At 46.3% G+C, this 17,799-nt stretch overlaps 1 protein-coding gene across 2 annotated transcripts in view; it reads right to left on the reverse strand.

Moving 5' to 3' along the window:
- Window positions 1-6,024: 6,024 nt before the first annotated feature.
- Window positions 6,025-17,799, reverse strand: part of elmo3 (engulfment and cell motility 3) — an 83,492-nt gene continuing 71,717 nt past the window's right edge. For both annotated transcript variants that reach the window (XM_055648690.1, XM_055648691.1), the window contains 6 exons: window positions 16,092-16,255; window positions 14,181-14,293; window positions 10,718-10,822; window positions 9,761-9,843; window positions 7,511-7,591; window positions 6,025-6,316 (listed from right to left, as the gene is read on the reverse strand). In XM_055648690.1, coding sequence (XP_055504665.1) covers window positions 6,104-6,316; window positions 7,511-7,591; window positions 9,761-9,843; window positions 10,718-10,822; window positions 14,181-14,293; window positions 16,092-16,255 — 759 coding nt within the window. In that variant the 3' untranslated portion in view covers window positions 6,025-6,103. The remainder of the gene's footprint in view (window positions 6,317-7,510; window positions 7,592-9,760; window positions 9,844-10,717; window positions 10,823-14,180; window positions 14,294-16,091; window positions 16,256-17,799) is intronic.

The following is a 17,799-nucleotide window of genomic DNA, read 5'->3' on the forward strand; positions in this document are numbered from 1 at the left end:
GGAATGGGTGATGTTTCAGGTCGAGACCCTTCTTCAGACTGGTTAGGGGTAAGGGAAACGAGAGATAACTGGGCAATAAGAAAGATAATCAAAAAAAAGTACCGGTAATGATGATTCCAACAGGCATTTGTAGCCTCACTCTGACAATGGAGGAGACCTAGGTGGGGGATTGAGACAGAGTCTGTGCCGGGGCTAATGGAGAATTGAGGGTCCAGCAACCGATAGATCCACTGGGCTTAACAGCCCAATCAAAGCAAGATGGTGTTCCAATTTGCATTTAGCCCACTCTGACAATGGAGGAGACCTAGGACCGACAGGTCTGTGGAGGAATGGAGAATTAGTGTCCAGCAACCGATAGATCAGGTTGGAGGAGGTGCAAGTGAATCTCTGCCTAACCTGAAAGGACTGTCGGGGGTCCCTGGACAGAGTTGAGGGAGGAGGTATCGTGACAGGTGTTGCATCTTCTGCGGTTGCAGGTACCTGGGGAGGGGTGGTTTGGGTGGGAAGGGATGAGTTAACCAGTGGTGGGATCCTGTTTAAGGTGGCGGAAATTTCGGAGGATTATGTGTTGTATGCGACGGCTGATGGGGTGGAAGGTAAGGACTAGGGGGACTGTCTTTGTTGCGACTAGGGGGAGCAAGGGTGGAGCTGCGGGGTACTAAGGAGACATGAGTAAGGGCCTCATCTATGATGGGAGAGGGGAAACCCCGTTCCCTAAAGAATGAGGACATCTCGGATGTCTTAGTATGAAACACTTCATCTTGAATGTCTTCGCAAATGTGGCTTAGACGGAGGTATTGAGACAAGGGGATAGAGTCTTTGCAGGAAGCAGGGCGGGAAGAAGTGTAGTCGAGATAGTTATGGGAGTCAGTAGGATTGTAATAGACGTCAGTCAATAGTCTTTTTCCTGTGATGGAGACTCTGATATGTAGAGAGGGGAGGGAGGTGTCAGATGGTCCAAATAAATTTGAGTGCAGGGTGAAAGTTGATGAAGTCCATGAGTTCTGCATGGGTGCAGGAGGTAGCACCGATCATCAATGTAACAGAGATCGAGTTTGGGGAAAGGGCCAATGTATGCTTGGAACAGGGATTGCTCATTGTACCCTACAAAGAGGCAGGCATAGCTGGGGAACAATGCGGGTGCCCATAGCTACTCCTTAGACTTGGAGGAAGTGGGAGGAGTCAAAGGAGAAGTTGTCGAGGGTGAGGACCAGCTCTGCTTGGCAGAGTAGTTTTGGTAGAGGGGAATTGTATGGTTCTGTGGTTGAGGATGAAACGGAGGGCTTTAAGGCCTTCCTGGTGGGGGATGGAGGTGTAGAGTGACTGAACGTCCATGGTAAAGATGAGGGAGTGGGGGCTCAGAAAGCGGAAGTCATTAAAGAGACGAACAGCATGTGAGGTATCTTGGACATATGTCGGGAGAGATTGGACCAGGGGGGGGGGGGATAGGATGGAGTCGAGGTACGTGGAAATAATTTCCGTGTGACTTGACTTGTTTATCACTTAGGTGGAGATGAGAGCCCCTCTTAATAAAGGGTATAATAGTGATCCATATGCCTCTGTAATATTTTGATTATTATTAATGTTTTGGTCATTGTGTTGTTACTTTGTGGGAGCTTGCAAAGTACAAAATGGTTGCCACATTTTCAACATTACAATAGCATCCATTGGCAATAAAGCAGTGAGCTGTGAAGACAAGTAATTGCAAGTTTCTTCAGGGCTGGGTATTGTGTTTAGGAGGGGAGGGGAAAGACTACGTGTACTAAATGAGCCAGGCAATGCAAGTGCCGAAAGAGTGAGCAGGGGTGCATTCTTTTCGAGATAAATTGTGGAAACAGGCCCTTAGGACCACCTAGTCCGTGCTAACCAGTGATCATCCTGTACACTAGCACTATGCTACACACTAGGAGCAATTTTACCAAAGCCAATTAGCCAACAAACATGTACGTCTTTGGCGTGTAGGACGAAACCGGAGCACCGGGAGAAATTAGCAAACTCCGTAGAGACAGCAACCATAGTCAGGATCAAACCCAGGTCTCTGGCAGTGTAAGGCAATAACTCTATTGCTGTGCCACTGTACTCCCCTATATTATAATGCAATTTGCCATGCTGTGCAAGTAGCACCTCCATTCATCCACAACAGGCGAATAGCAAGGCGAATAGTCCATTAAAAAGTAATCACCTCCAGGAAGTCCACTGTGCTTATGTACAAAAACAAGATCATGGCAGAGCAACATATTTTATTCTGATCTCAGAACAAGGCAAGTTTGTTAATGCCAAGGAAGATCTACTGATGTTCAGTAGCAGAAAAAGATAATTTTCTTACAAAAAATGTTGAGACTTTATATACACATACAGTCACAAAAATACCACTCCCAAAACCCAAAGCAATAGTGTTGTAAATAAATTAATGAGTCAATAGCAATACTCAAGTTTGATCCAGTGTATGTCTGTGGCTGTGCACAGATTGTCAGCCCCGTGACTGACAGCCGCTGGAAACCAGGTGGAATCAGTTTGTTGAACAGGCTCCTGTCACCGTGAGACGAGCACATCGCTGTGGTGTGGTCGGGCCACTTTCATTCTGAACCCAATTTTGCTCCTGCAGCTGCTCCCTTCCATCTCCTGAGGGCCCTGTTAGCGATCCACAGGTACTCCATTGTATTCTTACCTATAGATCCTTGGATGAGACATCTTTGTGGGCTTTTTGACCACTAGAGGCAAGCAGTGAAAATCAGTTGCAAGGTTTGCCTCTTGATCCTGGGCTCTGAGCAATATGAAACCGGACATAGTCACATCTCATTGACCCAACAGGTAGTCAGTTCCACTCCAGGGCAATGGCAAGGTAATGCCATAGAATTGTCTTTTTCCCCCCCCTGACAGATGGAACAAGTCTGTGATGTTACATCAATGGTGAATAGCTAACAGTTGTAAGACTTCTGCATTACATCGTTAGCAGATATGTGTACGGACTTACTCAACTGATAACCTGGAAACCTTGTTTGCCAAAGATTTCAGTACATCTTCAGGTGGATGTATGGTGTAGAGAGTGTACCGCAGGTGGAAGTAATAGATCCCTTTATGTTATACAGAGGAGCAGCAAAATTCTCCAGTGACCTCTCCCGAGCAACATCACTAAAAAGATGGTCTTATCATTTACCACACTGCTGGTTGTAAGCTTGACTGATGTGTTTTATGCATGAAAATTGCGTAGATACAGTTGTGCAAAGTACCTTTGAGATGGGAAGAGGTCAAGGACGATACGACTGAAATGCAGTCAGTGAGAGACCTTGAGCACATCCAACTATAGTTATCCTTCCTACGCTATTTAACAAGGTCAGGAATTATCCCCTAAGGGGAAAGCAGCAATGGTTCACCAAAGTAAAAGTGGGGCTTTAAAGTTTAGATTGTACAGTCCGTTACATAAATATTTTTCCTCAGAACAAAGGTGCACTGACTGAAGTATTTTCAAACATCATAAGAATTTGAAGGTGCAGACAAAGTGGAACTATTTCTTCAGTAGAAGGAATCAAGAGTAAAGGTGCATAATTTGGGAGAGAAATCGGGGAACTTTGTGCCACCCTTAGTCCCAAAACAAAAATAATTTTAGCCAAAATCTGGGACTTTCATGTAAGGCTGTAAAACAATGAGGAATAATTGGAGCTACCTAGACTGAAATTGACAAGTAAATCAAGGGATGTGGAAGCAAGGGATATAGATCAGCATCTTAAATTAAAGATGGAACGAGGTCACAGAGCTCAATGGCCTTGTGCTGTCCCCACCATCGTCCAGTGGGCGTTGAACATCATTGCGTGGCTTAGCCTTTGAATAGTTAGTCTTCGTTTCACAATGAGACTATTAACCACTGCATAAAGCATCAAATGCATAGCTTTCTTTAAACATTGCACCTTCAAATTGTCTATTTTATGTCAAATTGTCTACATTGCTCATTTTAGTGCTATGAGCAAGGTCGTTCTGACATCCTGATTATCCTGAGTATCCCGATTCCCACTCCGTTTCTCCGACTTTAAATTCTTAGCTGTTCCCAAGGTAAGATTTCAACAGGTGGTTAGTTATCTGGTATCTTTGCCAAATAGTCCTTGGGCTGGCAGTTCAAGCACAAAGGGCTAGGGAGATGAATTGACCACCCAATATCCAAATGCACACGCGCACTTATATTTCTATCAAATAGAGATCACAGAGGATCACAATTTTGAAGCAGAAACTCTTCCTTCTCTTTTGTTCACAGGACAATGAAGCTGGCTGGGGCTTCTGACACAGGCCAGCATTTGTTCAGCAAACAGAAGACAAACCCCAGGATAGAGCCCACAGGTTTCCCAGCTTGGACAGCTAAACAATCTGTTAGTAGCTCAGTGCGTTTACAGAAAAGCTTGCAGAAATCCTGTCCCAAATTATGCCTTAGAGCAAACTAATCAACCCTAAAGCAGACCCATGTCCCTCTACAATGGTGAATTTGATTCAAAGTTCTATATTAATGTTAAGAGTCATAGCACCACGCCATTACACTCACAACTCCTGACAGATTAAGTGTCCGATCCAGGTTAAATTCCAACCTGAAAAGAATTATCTCCTTGCAGATTTTGCCCACACTTTGTTCTTTCAGAGCACTTTAGTAAAATACTGCAAAAGCTGTAAATCAAAAATGAAACAGAAACCGCACTAAACACAGGTCGGCAGCATCTATAGAGGGAGAAACCCCAAGTCAATGCATCTGGTCATCGCTTCAGATGTTTCACTTGAAACATCAACTCTGTTTCTCTCTCCACATATGCTGCCCGGCTTGCTGAATATTTCCAGCATTCTGTTTATATTTCACTCAAAGAATACCTTTCAATTATTCTTCCCTTTTCCATGTGCTTCACTTGCACTATGATGATGATTTGAGGCTGTTAGTCTGTTGTACTGAATTAGGATTATACTAGGCTGAAAATCTGGGCCACTCAAATCCAATAAACGTTGGACTTGCAGGACACCGATATTATAATCCAGACTGACATACTGCCATTCCATAAATAGCATGTGAGGAGGGGGGGGGGGGGGTTCTTCTGTGACCACTGGAAGGGCTCACTGATTGTTAGGCATGGTTTTCTTGCAGAAGTCCATTGTACATACACCTGATTATTGTTCTTTAAATACGCAAAGCAGTTGTACAGGAACAATGATCAGAAGCTTGGACTTGTGCCTGACATCTGCTCCCTGGTCTATGCCCTGGGTTGATTTACGTCAAATGTCAGGTCAGAAATTCAATCCCTGATCAACATTAGCTACTTTAACAAAAGCTAGTTGGGATGCATGGTTTACTCTTATCCTGGCAACATTCTGTTATCTATCTTAGCCAGAATAGGGCAGAACTAAAATTTGGTTCAAAGCCTGTCAGAAAACAAACTAAACAGCATCACAGAAACCACCATGGTCAATGTCAGCCCTCATCCAACACGGCCTTGCTTCTGAGGCCATGTCCAATTACCAAATTCACAGCTAACTAGCATCTGCCTGGCTGGCTTCGCCATTCCATCTACTCCACTGAAGAGAATCAAAAAGTGGCAACAGCAAACTGTTGTGAGTTTCCAGCCTTCCCTTCCAACTCTTCTAGCATCTATGGAGTGAGAAATGTGAGGCCAACATTGCGGGTTTGTAATCCTCTTGAGGATGAAAGTTTCCCAGCTGAACATATCCGTTTCTCTCCACAGCTGCCATTAACCGATGAAGCATTTGCTACATTTCACTATTTTTCTTTACATATAACAATCCATAACATCTTGCTTCACCTCCACCTGCTCCCCCCCCCAACCCCAAGGATTCCCAGTTCTGCTGGCCTGAACCCAGTTTCATTGCAATAGCCTTTGCCAGCTGAGGAGTGACATACTGCCCTTTCTTGCAAGTACCTTTTCCAATATTGCACACAAAAATATTTGAGTCGCTACCTGGGTATAAAATTTATCTGTACATTAACCATATAAAACCCGTGTCAATTCTGTAACCCTCTCTTCCCCTTCTCCCACCACCTCCCCCACCCCCCCCTCCCTGCCACCTCTAACAGTGAGGAAGTGCTGACATGTTTGAACGTGAAGCCACTCTGACGCCATCAGTGGTCAGTGTGGCTGAAGTCGTAACAGAAGTTGTAGTTGCTGGGCACACTGGGGATGGGTGGAGCAACATCTGGGATGGAGATGTTCTCCAGGTCCAAGAGCCGCAGTTTGATCTCCATGGACAGCAGGATCTCCAGCTCACTCTTGGTCTGCTCGCTGTTCAGCTCCTTGCCCAGGAGGACACTCAAGCCGTCAGTCCACAGCCCGAACTGGTGGAGACAGGGAGAGAAATGGAACAACAGTTTAAAGAGAGCAGTCAAAGAGGGAAAAATACGGTCTACTCTGAACAGAATGGCGCTTAATTTGTTAACTAATTGTACGATTTATATACCTCATGGCTTGTTAAGGAGGAGGCTTGTTACGTATTGCACTTTTGATAGATGTTTGAAAGAGTTTTACACACAGCACCTTCCCAGTGTAATTATCCAGTTTTGTTCTAAAACATTGTTGAATCTGCTTCCATCATCGTCCAAGCAGTTGCATTTTAGATCATGGTAACTCACTGCATAAACTAAATGTTCCCCCTTACTCTCTAGTTTTATGGCCTCTGGTTATGAGTAAACTTGCTTTTTCTCTCAGATACTTTACACAGACAGGTTTGTTTGGAACAGTCCAGTCACAGTAGGAGGTGGCATATATTTAGGACTAAGATGCTCTACATTCAGAGGGCTTTAAGGCCCTGTCCCACTTGGCGATTTTTTCGGCGACTGCCGGCGTCATATCAGTGTTGAAAATATTGAAAAATGTCCACGAGAGCCCCCGAGTACCTACGAGCGCCTATTGCCGTAATTCTCCGAGTTCGAATCAAGGGAAACTCGGGAGAACTCTTGAATTAGCTTATACAGTGGGACAGGCCCTTAACTGTTACTATTTTCTCAATGTTCTGGTTTCTCCATTAAATATCCATTTAACAATCTCTGTTCTAAAGAGACAAGCCACAGTTTCCCCACATAATCAAAGATCTTCATCCTTGATGATTTTCCAATTGATCTCCTCTGCAGGATGTTGACCTCGTTCCTTTTGTAGTCAAAAATAACTCACGGTTCAGCTTCCATGTTTCAAAATGGAGAAGAAATTGATTTCACCTGAATATTGGGATCTATCTCAAATCTTGCCTGACAGTCCACCCAGAATCATTTTGGAATGGTATAAAAAGATAAAAGTGCTAAATAAACACCAGCTATTGTTGTTGCCTATGTCTTTCTTAACGTTGCTATAATGCCCTTCACTAGTTCTAACCCAGAGCATGTGCTTCACCTTTAATGAATTAAATGTTGCCATCACTTTGCTCTCGAGCATCATCAATTTCATACTCCGAGACTGCAACCTCAGAGTCAGAGCAGCTAATCCCATATCCCCTTCTTCCCTAGTATGGGTGACCTTCCACCACATTCAAGACTCACATCATATTTGCTTGGCGCGATGAAGTTCAACGAGTAGTCCTCTGCGTCGTACAGAATGGAGAAGGCTAGATCCAGCACCTCCTGAGAACAAAACACAGCAGAACATAAAAAGGTGGGTCAAGAGTAGGCCCACACGACTGTTGGAAACTGCTCAACCATTAATCAGGATTATAGGTGATCGGACCTCAGCACCACTTACCTCTACCATCCCCGTATCCCACAATTCCTTCCACCAGAAATCTATACATTTCTATTTTGATTAAACACGGCGACTGATCCTGCACAGAGAATCCCAATGGGGGCCACAACACTCTGCATGAAGACGTTTCTCTTCCTCTCAGCCTTTCATTTTGAGACCAAGACCCTGTTTTTGGACCCCTCAGCCAGGAGAAACATTCTGCCCATGTTTACCCTCTTGAGCCCTGCACCCAGGATGAGGTGTTCCATACCAGGGCATCGGAGATGTCCTCATTCTTTAGGGAACTGGTGTTCCCCTCATCTATTATAGATGAGGCTCTCACCAGGGGGTCCTCTCTGTCCCGCAGCTCCGCTCTTACTCCCCATCCCCCCCACTCGTACCAAGGACAGAGTCCCCCTTATCCTCACCTTCCAACCCATTAGCTGTCGCATACAACATATAACCCTCCGACATGTTTGCCACCTCAAACGGGTTCCTACCACTAGCCACATCTTCACATCTCCTCCCCTTTCTGCTTTCTGCAGAGACCGCTCCCTCCGTAACTGCCTGGTCAATTCGCCCCTTCCTACCCAAACCATCCCCTCCCTGGGTACTTTCCCTTGCAACCGCAAGAAATGCTACACTTGTTGCTTTACCTCCCCCCTCGACTCCATCCAAGGACCCAAGCAGGTTCCCATTAAGTCTTTCCCCCCCTCACCTTAAAACTCTGTCCACTGGTCCTCAACTCTGGGCAAGAGACTCTATGCATCTACCCAATCTATTCCTCTCATGATTTTGTACAGCTCTATAAGATCAAGTCTTACTTAAAGCCTCTCTCTTTGACCAAGGTTATAGTCATACATTCTATCATCTACCTATGCAGCTTGATGGCAAATTCTGACCACACAGGGTGTGAGATGTTTTACCACAGCAGAGGTGCAGTATAAATGCAAGTAGTTGTTGAAGCTGTGGCTTCAGGAGGGTCACCTAAACTCAGTTCTCTGATGTGCAGTTTGAGCAATGTGTGGGCTGTGGTGTGAGGCCAGAGGCAGTGAAGCGGATTCCAATTCATTCTGCCGTAACTATGAATGACTTCGAGCTTACAAAAAAAGCTACGAATTAGGAGGATGAATAGGCTGTTGGTCCCTCTTGCTGTTCAATAAGATCATGGGGCTGATCTGATTGTAACCTCAAAGCTGCATTCTGTGTTCTCACAGTAACCTTTCACCCCTATGCCTATCAAAATCGGTCTAAAAAACATTTAAAGACTTTGCATCCATCACCCTTTGAGGAAAAGAACTCCAAAGGCTCATGACCCTCTGAGAAAAAAAAATCTAAGTTCACTGCAACGTTGTCTTTGTATAGTTTTAGTCAAAGAGCCCCATGTCTAAGGTTTTAAATAGAATTACATTTCCACTAGCTCTTGATTACCTCACAAGAGGAAACATCCTTCACGTATTCACTCTACTTCGACCCCTCTGGATCTTGTATTTTTCCAACAACTCCCTTCCCACCCTGCTAACCTCCAGGGGATCGAGCCCCGTCTATCCAATCTTCACTAAGAAGACAATCTACCCACTCTTAAGCTATCTCGTAAACAGTCTCCGATTTGTTTCCATTCACATCCTATCGTAAATAAGGCGACTAATAGTGAATGGTACCCGAAGTATGAACTTACTAATACTTTCCTACTTTTATGTTAATTTTCCCTTGTCATAAAGAATAACGTCTTATTAGCTGTGGTAGTCGCATGCATTACCTGCACACGGGACTGTGAGGGCTAGTGTAAGGCTGTCAGGGGCAGTGGTGTGGCCAGTTAGTACTGAGATGTAAGACTTGGAGCTGTACGATGGTCAGCTGAGCACAGCCGTTGCTGGGTACTGGCAGCAGCTACTCTGTGGATTGACCAGAGGTGGATTAGAAAAGGGGTGGGGGAAACACAAGAGGCAAGGGTTACCTGGAAATGGAGAGCTCAAATGTTCATACCATAGAGTTGGTGATTGACCAGACTACTGCAGGGAGTGGGGGTGGTGGAGGAACATTGTCCTTTAGCCTTGGCTGTCTGGACTCACCCGGTTCTGTTTCAGTGTGCTCTTCTCCTTCATGTGAGGGCAGTCCTTCCCAGTCACCAGAGCTTTAATGTCAGCCACGGGGACTAGAAAAGAGAGGAATGGTAAAAGGGTGTCGCGGGTCAATGTTTACCAAAAAAAAAATGAAGGCCTCTGACTAACCCGAGCCCTACGTGGAAGATAGACACAATATCCTGGAGTAACCCAGCAGGTCAAGCAGCATCTCTCATGGAGCTCTGCACCATTGAGTGCACGGGCAGGTCAGGTCAGAGCGTGGAATCAGGCCCTTCAGCCCAACTTGCCCATGCCGACCAACATGCCCCATTTACACTAGATCCATCTGCCTCTGTTTAGTCAGAGGTGAATGGCTACTCGATTGCTTTGTTAAAGCTATCCAATTAATTCCATTCCCCCACAGCCTTGCAAATGTTTTCCCTTCAAATATACGTATCAATTCCCTTTTCAAGGTTACTAGGCAATCTATTTTCAAGCAACATGTTCCAATTCACGATCTGCTATGCAAAACATTACTTTCCCATTGGAATGTGCAAGTGTAGGGGTTTTATACCACCATGCCCATGAACCTGCTCTGCCTTTCTATAAGGCCGAGGCCGATTGGATCGTAAGCTCAACTCTTGTGTTCTCATCTACCCCTGGTAACCTTCTACCCCCTCAATATTAGCTTCTGACAGAAGTCCAAAGAGTCCCAAAAGCTCAGCGATCCCAAGAAAATATTTTTGCCTCATCTCCATCTTAATTGAGCGACACTTTGTTTCTAACCAGTGTGTGTGTTCCACTTCTGCAATCTCCCCCAAGGACGACTATCCCCCTCAACCACATATGAGCCACTCCACATTGGCCAATCTCAGCGAAACTCCTCACAACTAAATAAGCCCCTTCAGAGGTCAGGGTAAGGCGAGGGGGAGGGGGGGGGGGGGTGTGTTTTGCTTCTGTACGCACTCTTCTCCTGCAGCCACTCGATGGCTGGGTTCTCCACTCCTTCCTCCACATCTCCATAGTGCAGCACCTTGTGATTGGGCGACAGGCGACAATACCACAGCTTGTCTGCCGGATTAAACAGAAGAGCAAAGTTAGCCCTGGGCCCAGACCTCACTCCAGATCTTGACGTCTGCTGGAGAAATGTTGGCAAATCAACTTCACAAGTTCACGTTCACAAGTTCTAGGAGTAGAATTAGGCCATTCGGCCCATCGAGTCCACTCCGCTATTCAATCACGGCTGATCTCTGCCCCCTAATCCAATTTTCCTGCTTTCTTCCCATAACCCTTGACATCCGTCCCAATCAAGAATTTGTCTATCACTGCCTTAAAAATATCCACTGACTTGGCCTTCACAGCCCTCTGCGGCAATGTGTTCCAAAGGCCCTCTGACTAAAGAAGTTCCTGCTCACCTCCTTTCTAAAAGAGTGCCCTATGACCTCTGGTCCTAGACTCTCCCATGTTTAGTTTAGTTTAGAGCTACAACGTGGAAGTAGGCCCTTCGGCCCATCAAATCCGCATTGACCATTGATCCCCACACATTAACACTACCCTACACACACACAAGGGACAATTTACACACACACCAAGCCAATTAACCTACATACTTGTACGTCTTTGGCGTGTGGGAGGAAACTGAAAATCTCTGAGAAAACCCACGCGGTCATGGGAAGAGGGTACAAAATCCGTTCAGATATCACCCGTAGTCGGGACCGAACCTGGGTCTCTGGCGCTGCAAGCGCTGTAAGGCAGCAGCTCTACTGCTGCGGCACCGTGGCTGCCTGGTGGAAACATCCTTTCTACATCCACTCCATCTATGCCTTTCATTATTCTGGAAGTTTCAATGAGGTCAACCTTCTAAACTCCAGCGAGTAGAGGCACAGTGCTGTCAAACGCTCATCATATCCCAATCCACTCATTCCTGGAATCATTCTTGTAAACCTCCTCTGGACTCTCTCCAGAGCCAGCACATCCTTACAGGCACCGACTCCCTATCTGACTGTCGCTGAATGTGCCGGCCTCTTTACATTGAATATACAGTGGCTTGTATCCAGTCCCTCGTGCTCATGCACAACGTTATCTGAAAAGCTCCATCTAACCCCTTGGGTCATCTCTAATTCTACCTCCTGCCCTTTTCTAAAAAAAAGATACAGCCTGGAAGCAGGCTGTTCAGCCCATCAAATCCAACGCCGACTATTGACCGGAGATTCAGAAGGGACCTTCTTCATCCAGAATGGTGAGTGCGAGGAAAACAGTGGCTGGGGGAGTGGTGGATACAGAGTCACTGACAGCAGTAAAGTGTACAGAACAGCACTTGAATTACCCAGGCAGTGAAGGCTGGGTAATTTGCAGTCCTGGAAGATGGGCTTAATATGTTCTGGTTGTATAACTAGAGCACCCAGGGGAAATCCAAGCAATCATAGAGAGAGCGTGCAAACTCCACACAGACAGCACCAGAGGTTAGAATCGCTGCAGCTACAAGGCAGTTCCACTACTGAAGTTAAGCAGACTGGGACTAGGTTGAGAGGAATAGATCGGGCAGACGCACAGTCTCTTGCCCAGAGCAGGGAAATGAAGGGGAAAAGATTTAACAGGAATCTGAGAGCTAACATTTTCACACAATGGGTGGTGGGTGTATGGAATGAGTTGCCAGAGGTTTACGTAATACAAAGTTTACGAAACAATTAGGCAGGTACAGGGATAGGACAGGTTTGGAGGGATATGGACTAGAGCAGGTGGGGCCAGTGTAGATAGGACATGTTGGTCAGTGTGGGCAAGTTGGGCTGAAGGGCCTGTTTCCATACCTTATGATAATGACTTCACAACAAAACTTTCTGCTTCTGCAATGAGTATACTACCACTGAGCCATATAAAACACTCCACTTAATGTTCAATACTTGGGCACCACTGAGCAAACCTTCCAAGCAGACTATATTTGTGAACAATTTCATTATAAATATGAATTATCCAAATACAAATGTTGGTCGATGTGGGCGGAAGGGCCTGTTTCCACGTTGTACGACTCAGTCTATAACTCTACTTGCACCACTGCGCCATCCCAAGGCGAACAGATCAAAGTGCCTGGTCCACCTTTCCCCCTGCATAGAGCAGGCTGCTGCAGGCTAGGATCAAAGGCCATAACATACAGCCTGCTTACAACAAGGCTGCCAATTCCAATTACATCCAATCGCATTAGCGCAGAAGGAAAATCAAACCTGCTGCTAATGAGGCCCTGCACCTTTGGAAGTGTCCCCCTCGGACTCCCATTTTAATAACATTGATCCCCATTCCACTGCGGCCCCTGTCACTGGGGAGGGTACGGCCCAGCATTAGCTATACTCTAGGAATTCACACTCGGTGATTTCACAGCAATAAGCTGCTACCAGCGGAAGCAGGACAGGGCAATAAATCCCCCCCCCCCCCCCCCCCCCCCCCCCCCCCCCCCCCCCCCCCCCCCCACCCCCCCCCCCCCCCCCCCCCCCCCCCCCCCCCCCGGGGGACAACGCACTTCCTCCCTGCAAATGACTCCATCGGTTTTACCTCAAGTCCTCTGCACAAGGCCATCCATCTGACCTTTAACCCCCAAACCATTAACCAGGCAAAATATAAAAGCGCACAGCAGGGCGCATCCTTAAAGCAAAACACTTGCCGTTCAATCATGGCCATTAAAAGTCACCATTCCGATATGCCAGAGTCAAGGGTTTCTACTGCACAGTATCTGTGAGGCACAGAACCACCAGAGTTGCTCAGCACATCGAATGACCTTCATCAACAGTAGGGCATTCCAATTTTTCCCTGTCGCCCACCCCCCCGACATTGATAATTCCCTCCCTCCTGCCCGAAAAAACCGTGATCTTTGCCGAGTATAAATCCATACCCTACTCCTTCAGGTACACTGTAATTGTGTGGGAAAGAACACCAAAGATGGACACAATATACTGGAGTAACTCAGCGGGACAGGCAGCATCTCTGGAGCGAAGGAACGGGTGACGTTTGGGGATGAGACCCTTCTTCAGACTTCAGAATGATCAAGGATTTTGACGTGAAGTGTCACCCATTCCTTCTCTCCAGAGATGCTGCCAGTCCCACAGAGTTACTTCTTGCTGATTCCTTCTAATTACGTTTGTGAGCTGGGTGGGTGTTTCCTGTAGTTTCACAATTTCCGTAACCAAAACTAAATTTCCATATCAAATTGATTAAATTGCTTGCATTCAATTTGCCCAGCTAGCGTGTTGGTTTACGTGGCCATATTTCTGGGGCTCTGGATACTCTGATACATGAACCACTCTGGGCTGGGACATGTTACAGTGGGCTGGCCTGACCAGGCCACACTGGAAGATACACCAGGTACCGTCGTGCAGCCAGGGCCAGGTGAAGGGAGGGGGAGAGCAGAGGGAGGAGCAGTCACGTGTCGGGGAGGGTGTACCTTGGCGCCGGCGGCTGCTGATCTTGCGGAAGAGCGTCCCGTCACACAGGCGATTGAGGCGTTGCTGCTTGATCAGTTCCATCAGCTCTGGTTTCAGTCTCTCCCTCAGCTCCCTGTGCAACAGGAGGCATGGATGTTACAGCCTGCTGCCACACGCAGGTACAATTGTACAAGCCGCCCATGTACACACACACACACACACACACACAAGAAGGCAAGACACAAAATGCTGGAGTAACTTAGCGAGTCAGGCAGCATTTCAAGAGATGCCAGAGATACTGCCTGTCCCACTGAGTTACTCCAGGTAAACCAGCACCTGTAGTTCCTTCCTACACATACACACACACACATTGATACCAGCAGAAATAATCTTCAGGAAGGGGCCCTGCAGCGGACATGTGGGGTCCCAGGCCAGGTTTACCTCTGCAAGCAGTGGACAAGATGAACCATTTGTAAGTTTGTCAACGCCAGAAACCTGGCGACTCTTTGTGTACTGCCTAGGTGAGGTCCGCTGTATGATTGTACCAGATTGTATGCAAAAACAAAGAGAATTTCAGTCTACCTAGGCGCATGTGACAAAGTATCACAGAATCATTGAATATTACTGCAATTGCTTTTCAATGATAAGTATTGGATGGGAAGTGCACAGGGAATGGTTAGGGGTTTACAAAGTACGTGGTGCACAACTGGGGCTGCAGCACCAATGTTTTTGCTTGCTCAATGGCCAGAGGGCTGCAGCTACCTGGGCTATTATAAGGACATGAAATTAACAATGACACCACCTCCCGACCATGTCTAAATATACATCCAACCAGTGGCAACCCTAGACTACGGACTGGGGATGTAAAGATATGTATTTTTAGCGATCAATTCTCCTTGCATCAATACCTATTCCACAAAGCCCCTTCATTCACAACGCTGAAAGCTCCAGTCACCAAAATCCCTTCCTCCAATTCATTCCCACTGCAGATTCCCACGGACTGCATCCCTTCCTTGTGTACAAAATTCCAATGGGCCAAATTCCTGCCCTTTCACTCCAAGTGTAAAGAATTCCATTGGACTCAAAATTCATTTAATTTTATGCAATTCCAATGAACCAGGACCCTCTTGTTAACTGTTGTTGTTTGAGAGTTTGATGGGGTCGGGCTGGTGCAGAGTTTAAAGGAGTTGAGTGGGAGGACGATTTGGTCCTTCTCGTAGTTCTACCCAACAGCTATGACAACGACATGCTTTGAACAGCACCAGCAGTCTTGCAAATGTTAATGTGAATATTAAGTTTGATAATTGAATTGGGTTATAATGTTCTTGATGAGGATAGAGAGGTGGAGATGGTGAGGGAGGGAATTCCTGAGTTCAGGACTTTGGTTCATCGCTCTTTGCTCCACCATTAAGCAACGACCAGAACTGGAGGAACGCAGGGCTCTCAAAAGGTTATAGGGCTGGAAGAGATTATGGAGATGGTAAAGGACAAAAAGATGAACAGATTGGAAGTTGAGAGCAAAACTATGGGTAGCATTGGAAGTAAACTGACCGTAGGTCAAAAGGACAACATTAGGATTGAACATTAGAGCTTATTTAGAGCTTAAAAGAGCTTTATTTGAAGTCAAATTGATGACATCTTTGTGTATTCCTACACACATTCCAGAAGCAACCACTAGATGGCAGAGGGAGTGATGCTTGTTCTCCACGACCAAGGATCAGTAATTCAGTACAATTTTTAAAATAAAAAACAAATGTAATTAAGGGACCCAGCAAAGTAAGGAAGTGGCTGGTTCACCTCAACTTTGGTGGACTGACGAGGTCCCCATCATCTGTGGATAGAGGTTAGTAGGTACATTCAAACGTCTCTAGTCCTTGCCCGCCACATTTCCACTTCACACTACGTTCAACAAGGCCTTGTGAAACTCTTACAGGACTGGTGGTGCCAAGGTCTCCTCCTGGTGCATCCTCTCGGTCTGCCGCAGTTTGAGGATCTCACTGTAGTTCAGGGCATTCACCTTGTTGCGAAAGAGCTCGAGGGAGGTAGGCTTGGTGGCCAGTGTCCGTGTGATCTGCTCCCGTACCACCTGCATGACCTAGAACACATTGCACAGGGTAACGTTATACAGGTGTCTCACGGTCCCCTGATCTGAGGGTTCACTGCTCCACACAATGGCAAGGGGCGACGGTGCTGGAAGAGGGCCAGCCTTCAGATCAGGCAACTGAGTCATCCTATCACAACCCGAGAGCAGTGCTGAACTACTATCTACCTCTTTGATGACCCTCGGACTATCCTTGATCCGACTTTGCTGGCTTTACCTTGCAAAGAAGGGAGGGGAGTTCTTCCTGGTTCTTTCAGCAGTAGTTAAACAAACAAATCAAAATATAAGCCAGGACATGCCTGGCAAGGCTGTCATATATAATTTAAACAATTCTTTAACATATAATCTAAATTATATTTTCCCTACCTAATCATAAATTATACAATTTACAATATTGCATTGCCTGCATTGACTCTGCCTTGTATGAACTTACAAGCAATTATAAGGGTGGCATGCTGGCGCAGCGGTAGAGTTGCTGCCTTTCAGCACCAGAGAACCAGGTTCAATCCTGACTATGGGTGCTGCCCGTACATTGTTTGCACCTTCTCCCCCGTGACCTGCGTGGGTTTTCTCCGGGATCTCCAGTTTCCTCCCACACTCCAAAGGCGTACAAGTTTGTCAGCTAATTGATTGGTATAATTGTAAATTGAGCCAGTGTGTGTGGGGTAGTGTTAATGGATGGGGATCGCTGGTGGTGCAGACTCAGTGGGCCGATGGGCCTGTTCCGCGCTATATCCCTAAACTAAATTAAGCTAAAAACACTCTCAATGTTTACTTTAGTTCAACATGGTTTCAATATTTCATTTCTAAACATTGCATCTTGCTAGGTTTGATGGGTTATAACCTAAGACCCAGTGCAGCAGTGCCAATGGAAGTGGCGGCACAGCTGCTGCCTGGCAGCTCCAGTGACCTCCATTCATTCCTGACCTTCAGCGCTATCTGAGTGGAGTCAGCACCTTCTCCGTGACTATACAAGTTTCCTCCACTTGCTCTGGTAAACCCACCAACATGTGTGGCAGTAAATTGATGGACCACTAGAGTGTAGGCGAGTGGTAGAATCAGGGGGAGTTGACAGTTTTGGTCCCCTAATCTGAGGAAATACATTGTTGCCATAGAGGGAGTACAGAGAAGGTTCACCAGACTGATTCAAGGGATGGCAGTACTTTCATATGAAGAAAGACTGGATAGACTCGACTTGTACACGCTAGAATTTAGAAGATTGAGGGGGGATCTTATAGAAACTTACAAAATTCTTAAGGGGTTGGACAGGCTAGATGCAGGAAGATTATTCCCGATGTTGTGGAAGTCCAGAACTAGGGGTCACAGTTTAAGGATAAGAGGGAAGTCTTTTAGGACCGAGATGAGAAAAACATTTTTTACACAGAGAGTGGTGAATCTGTGAAATTCTCTGCCACAGAAGGTAGTTGAGGGCAGTTCATTGGCTATATTTAAGAGGGAGTTAGATGTGGCCCTTGTGGCTAAAGGGATCAGGGGGTATGGAGAGAAGGCAGGGATGGGATACTGAGTTAGATGATCAG

Source organism: Leucoraja erinacea, chromosome 17 (assembly GCF_028641065.1).
Source record: "Leucoraja erinacea ecotype New England chromosome 17, Leri_hhj_1, whole genome shotgun sequence".
Classification (NCBI taxonomy): domain Eukaryota; kingdom Metazoa; phylum Chordata; class Chondrichthyes; order Rajiformes; family Rajidae; genus Leucoraja; species Leucoraja erinaceus.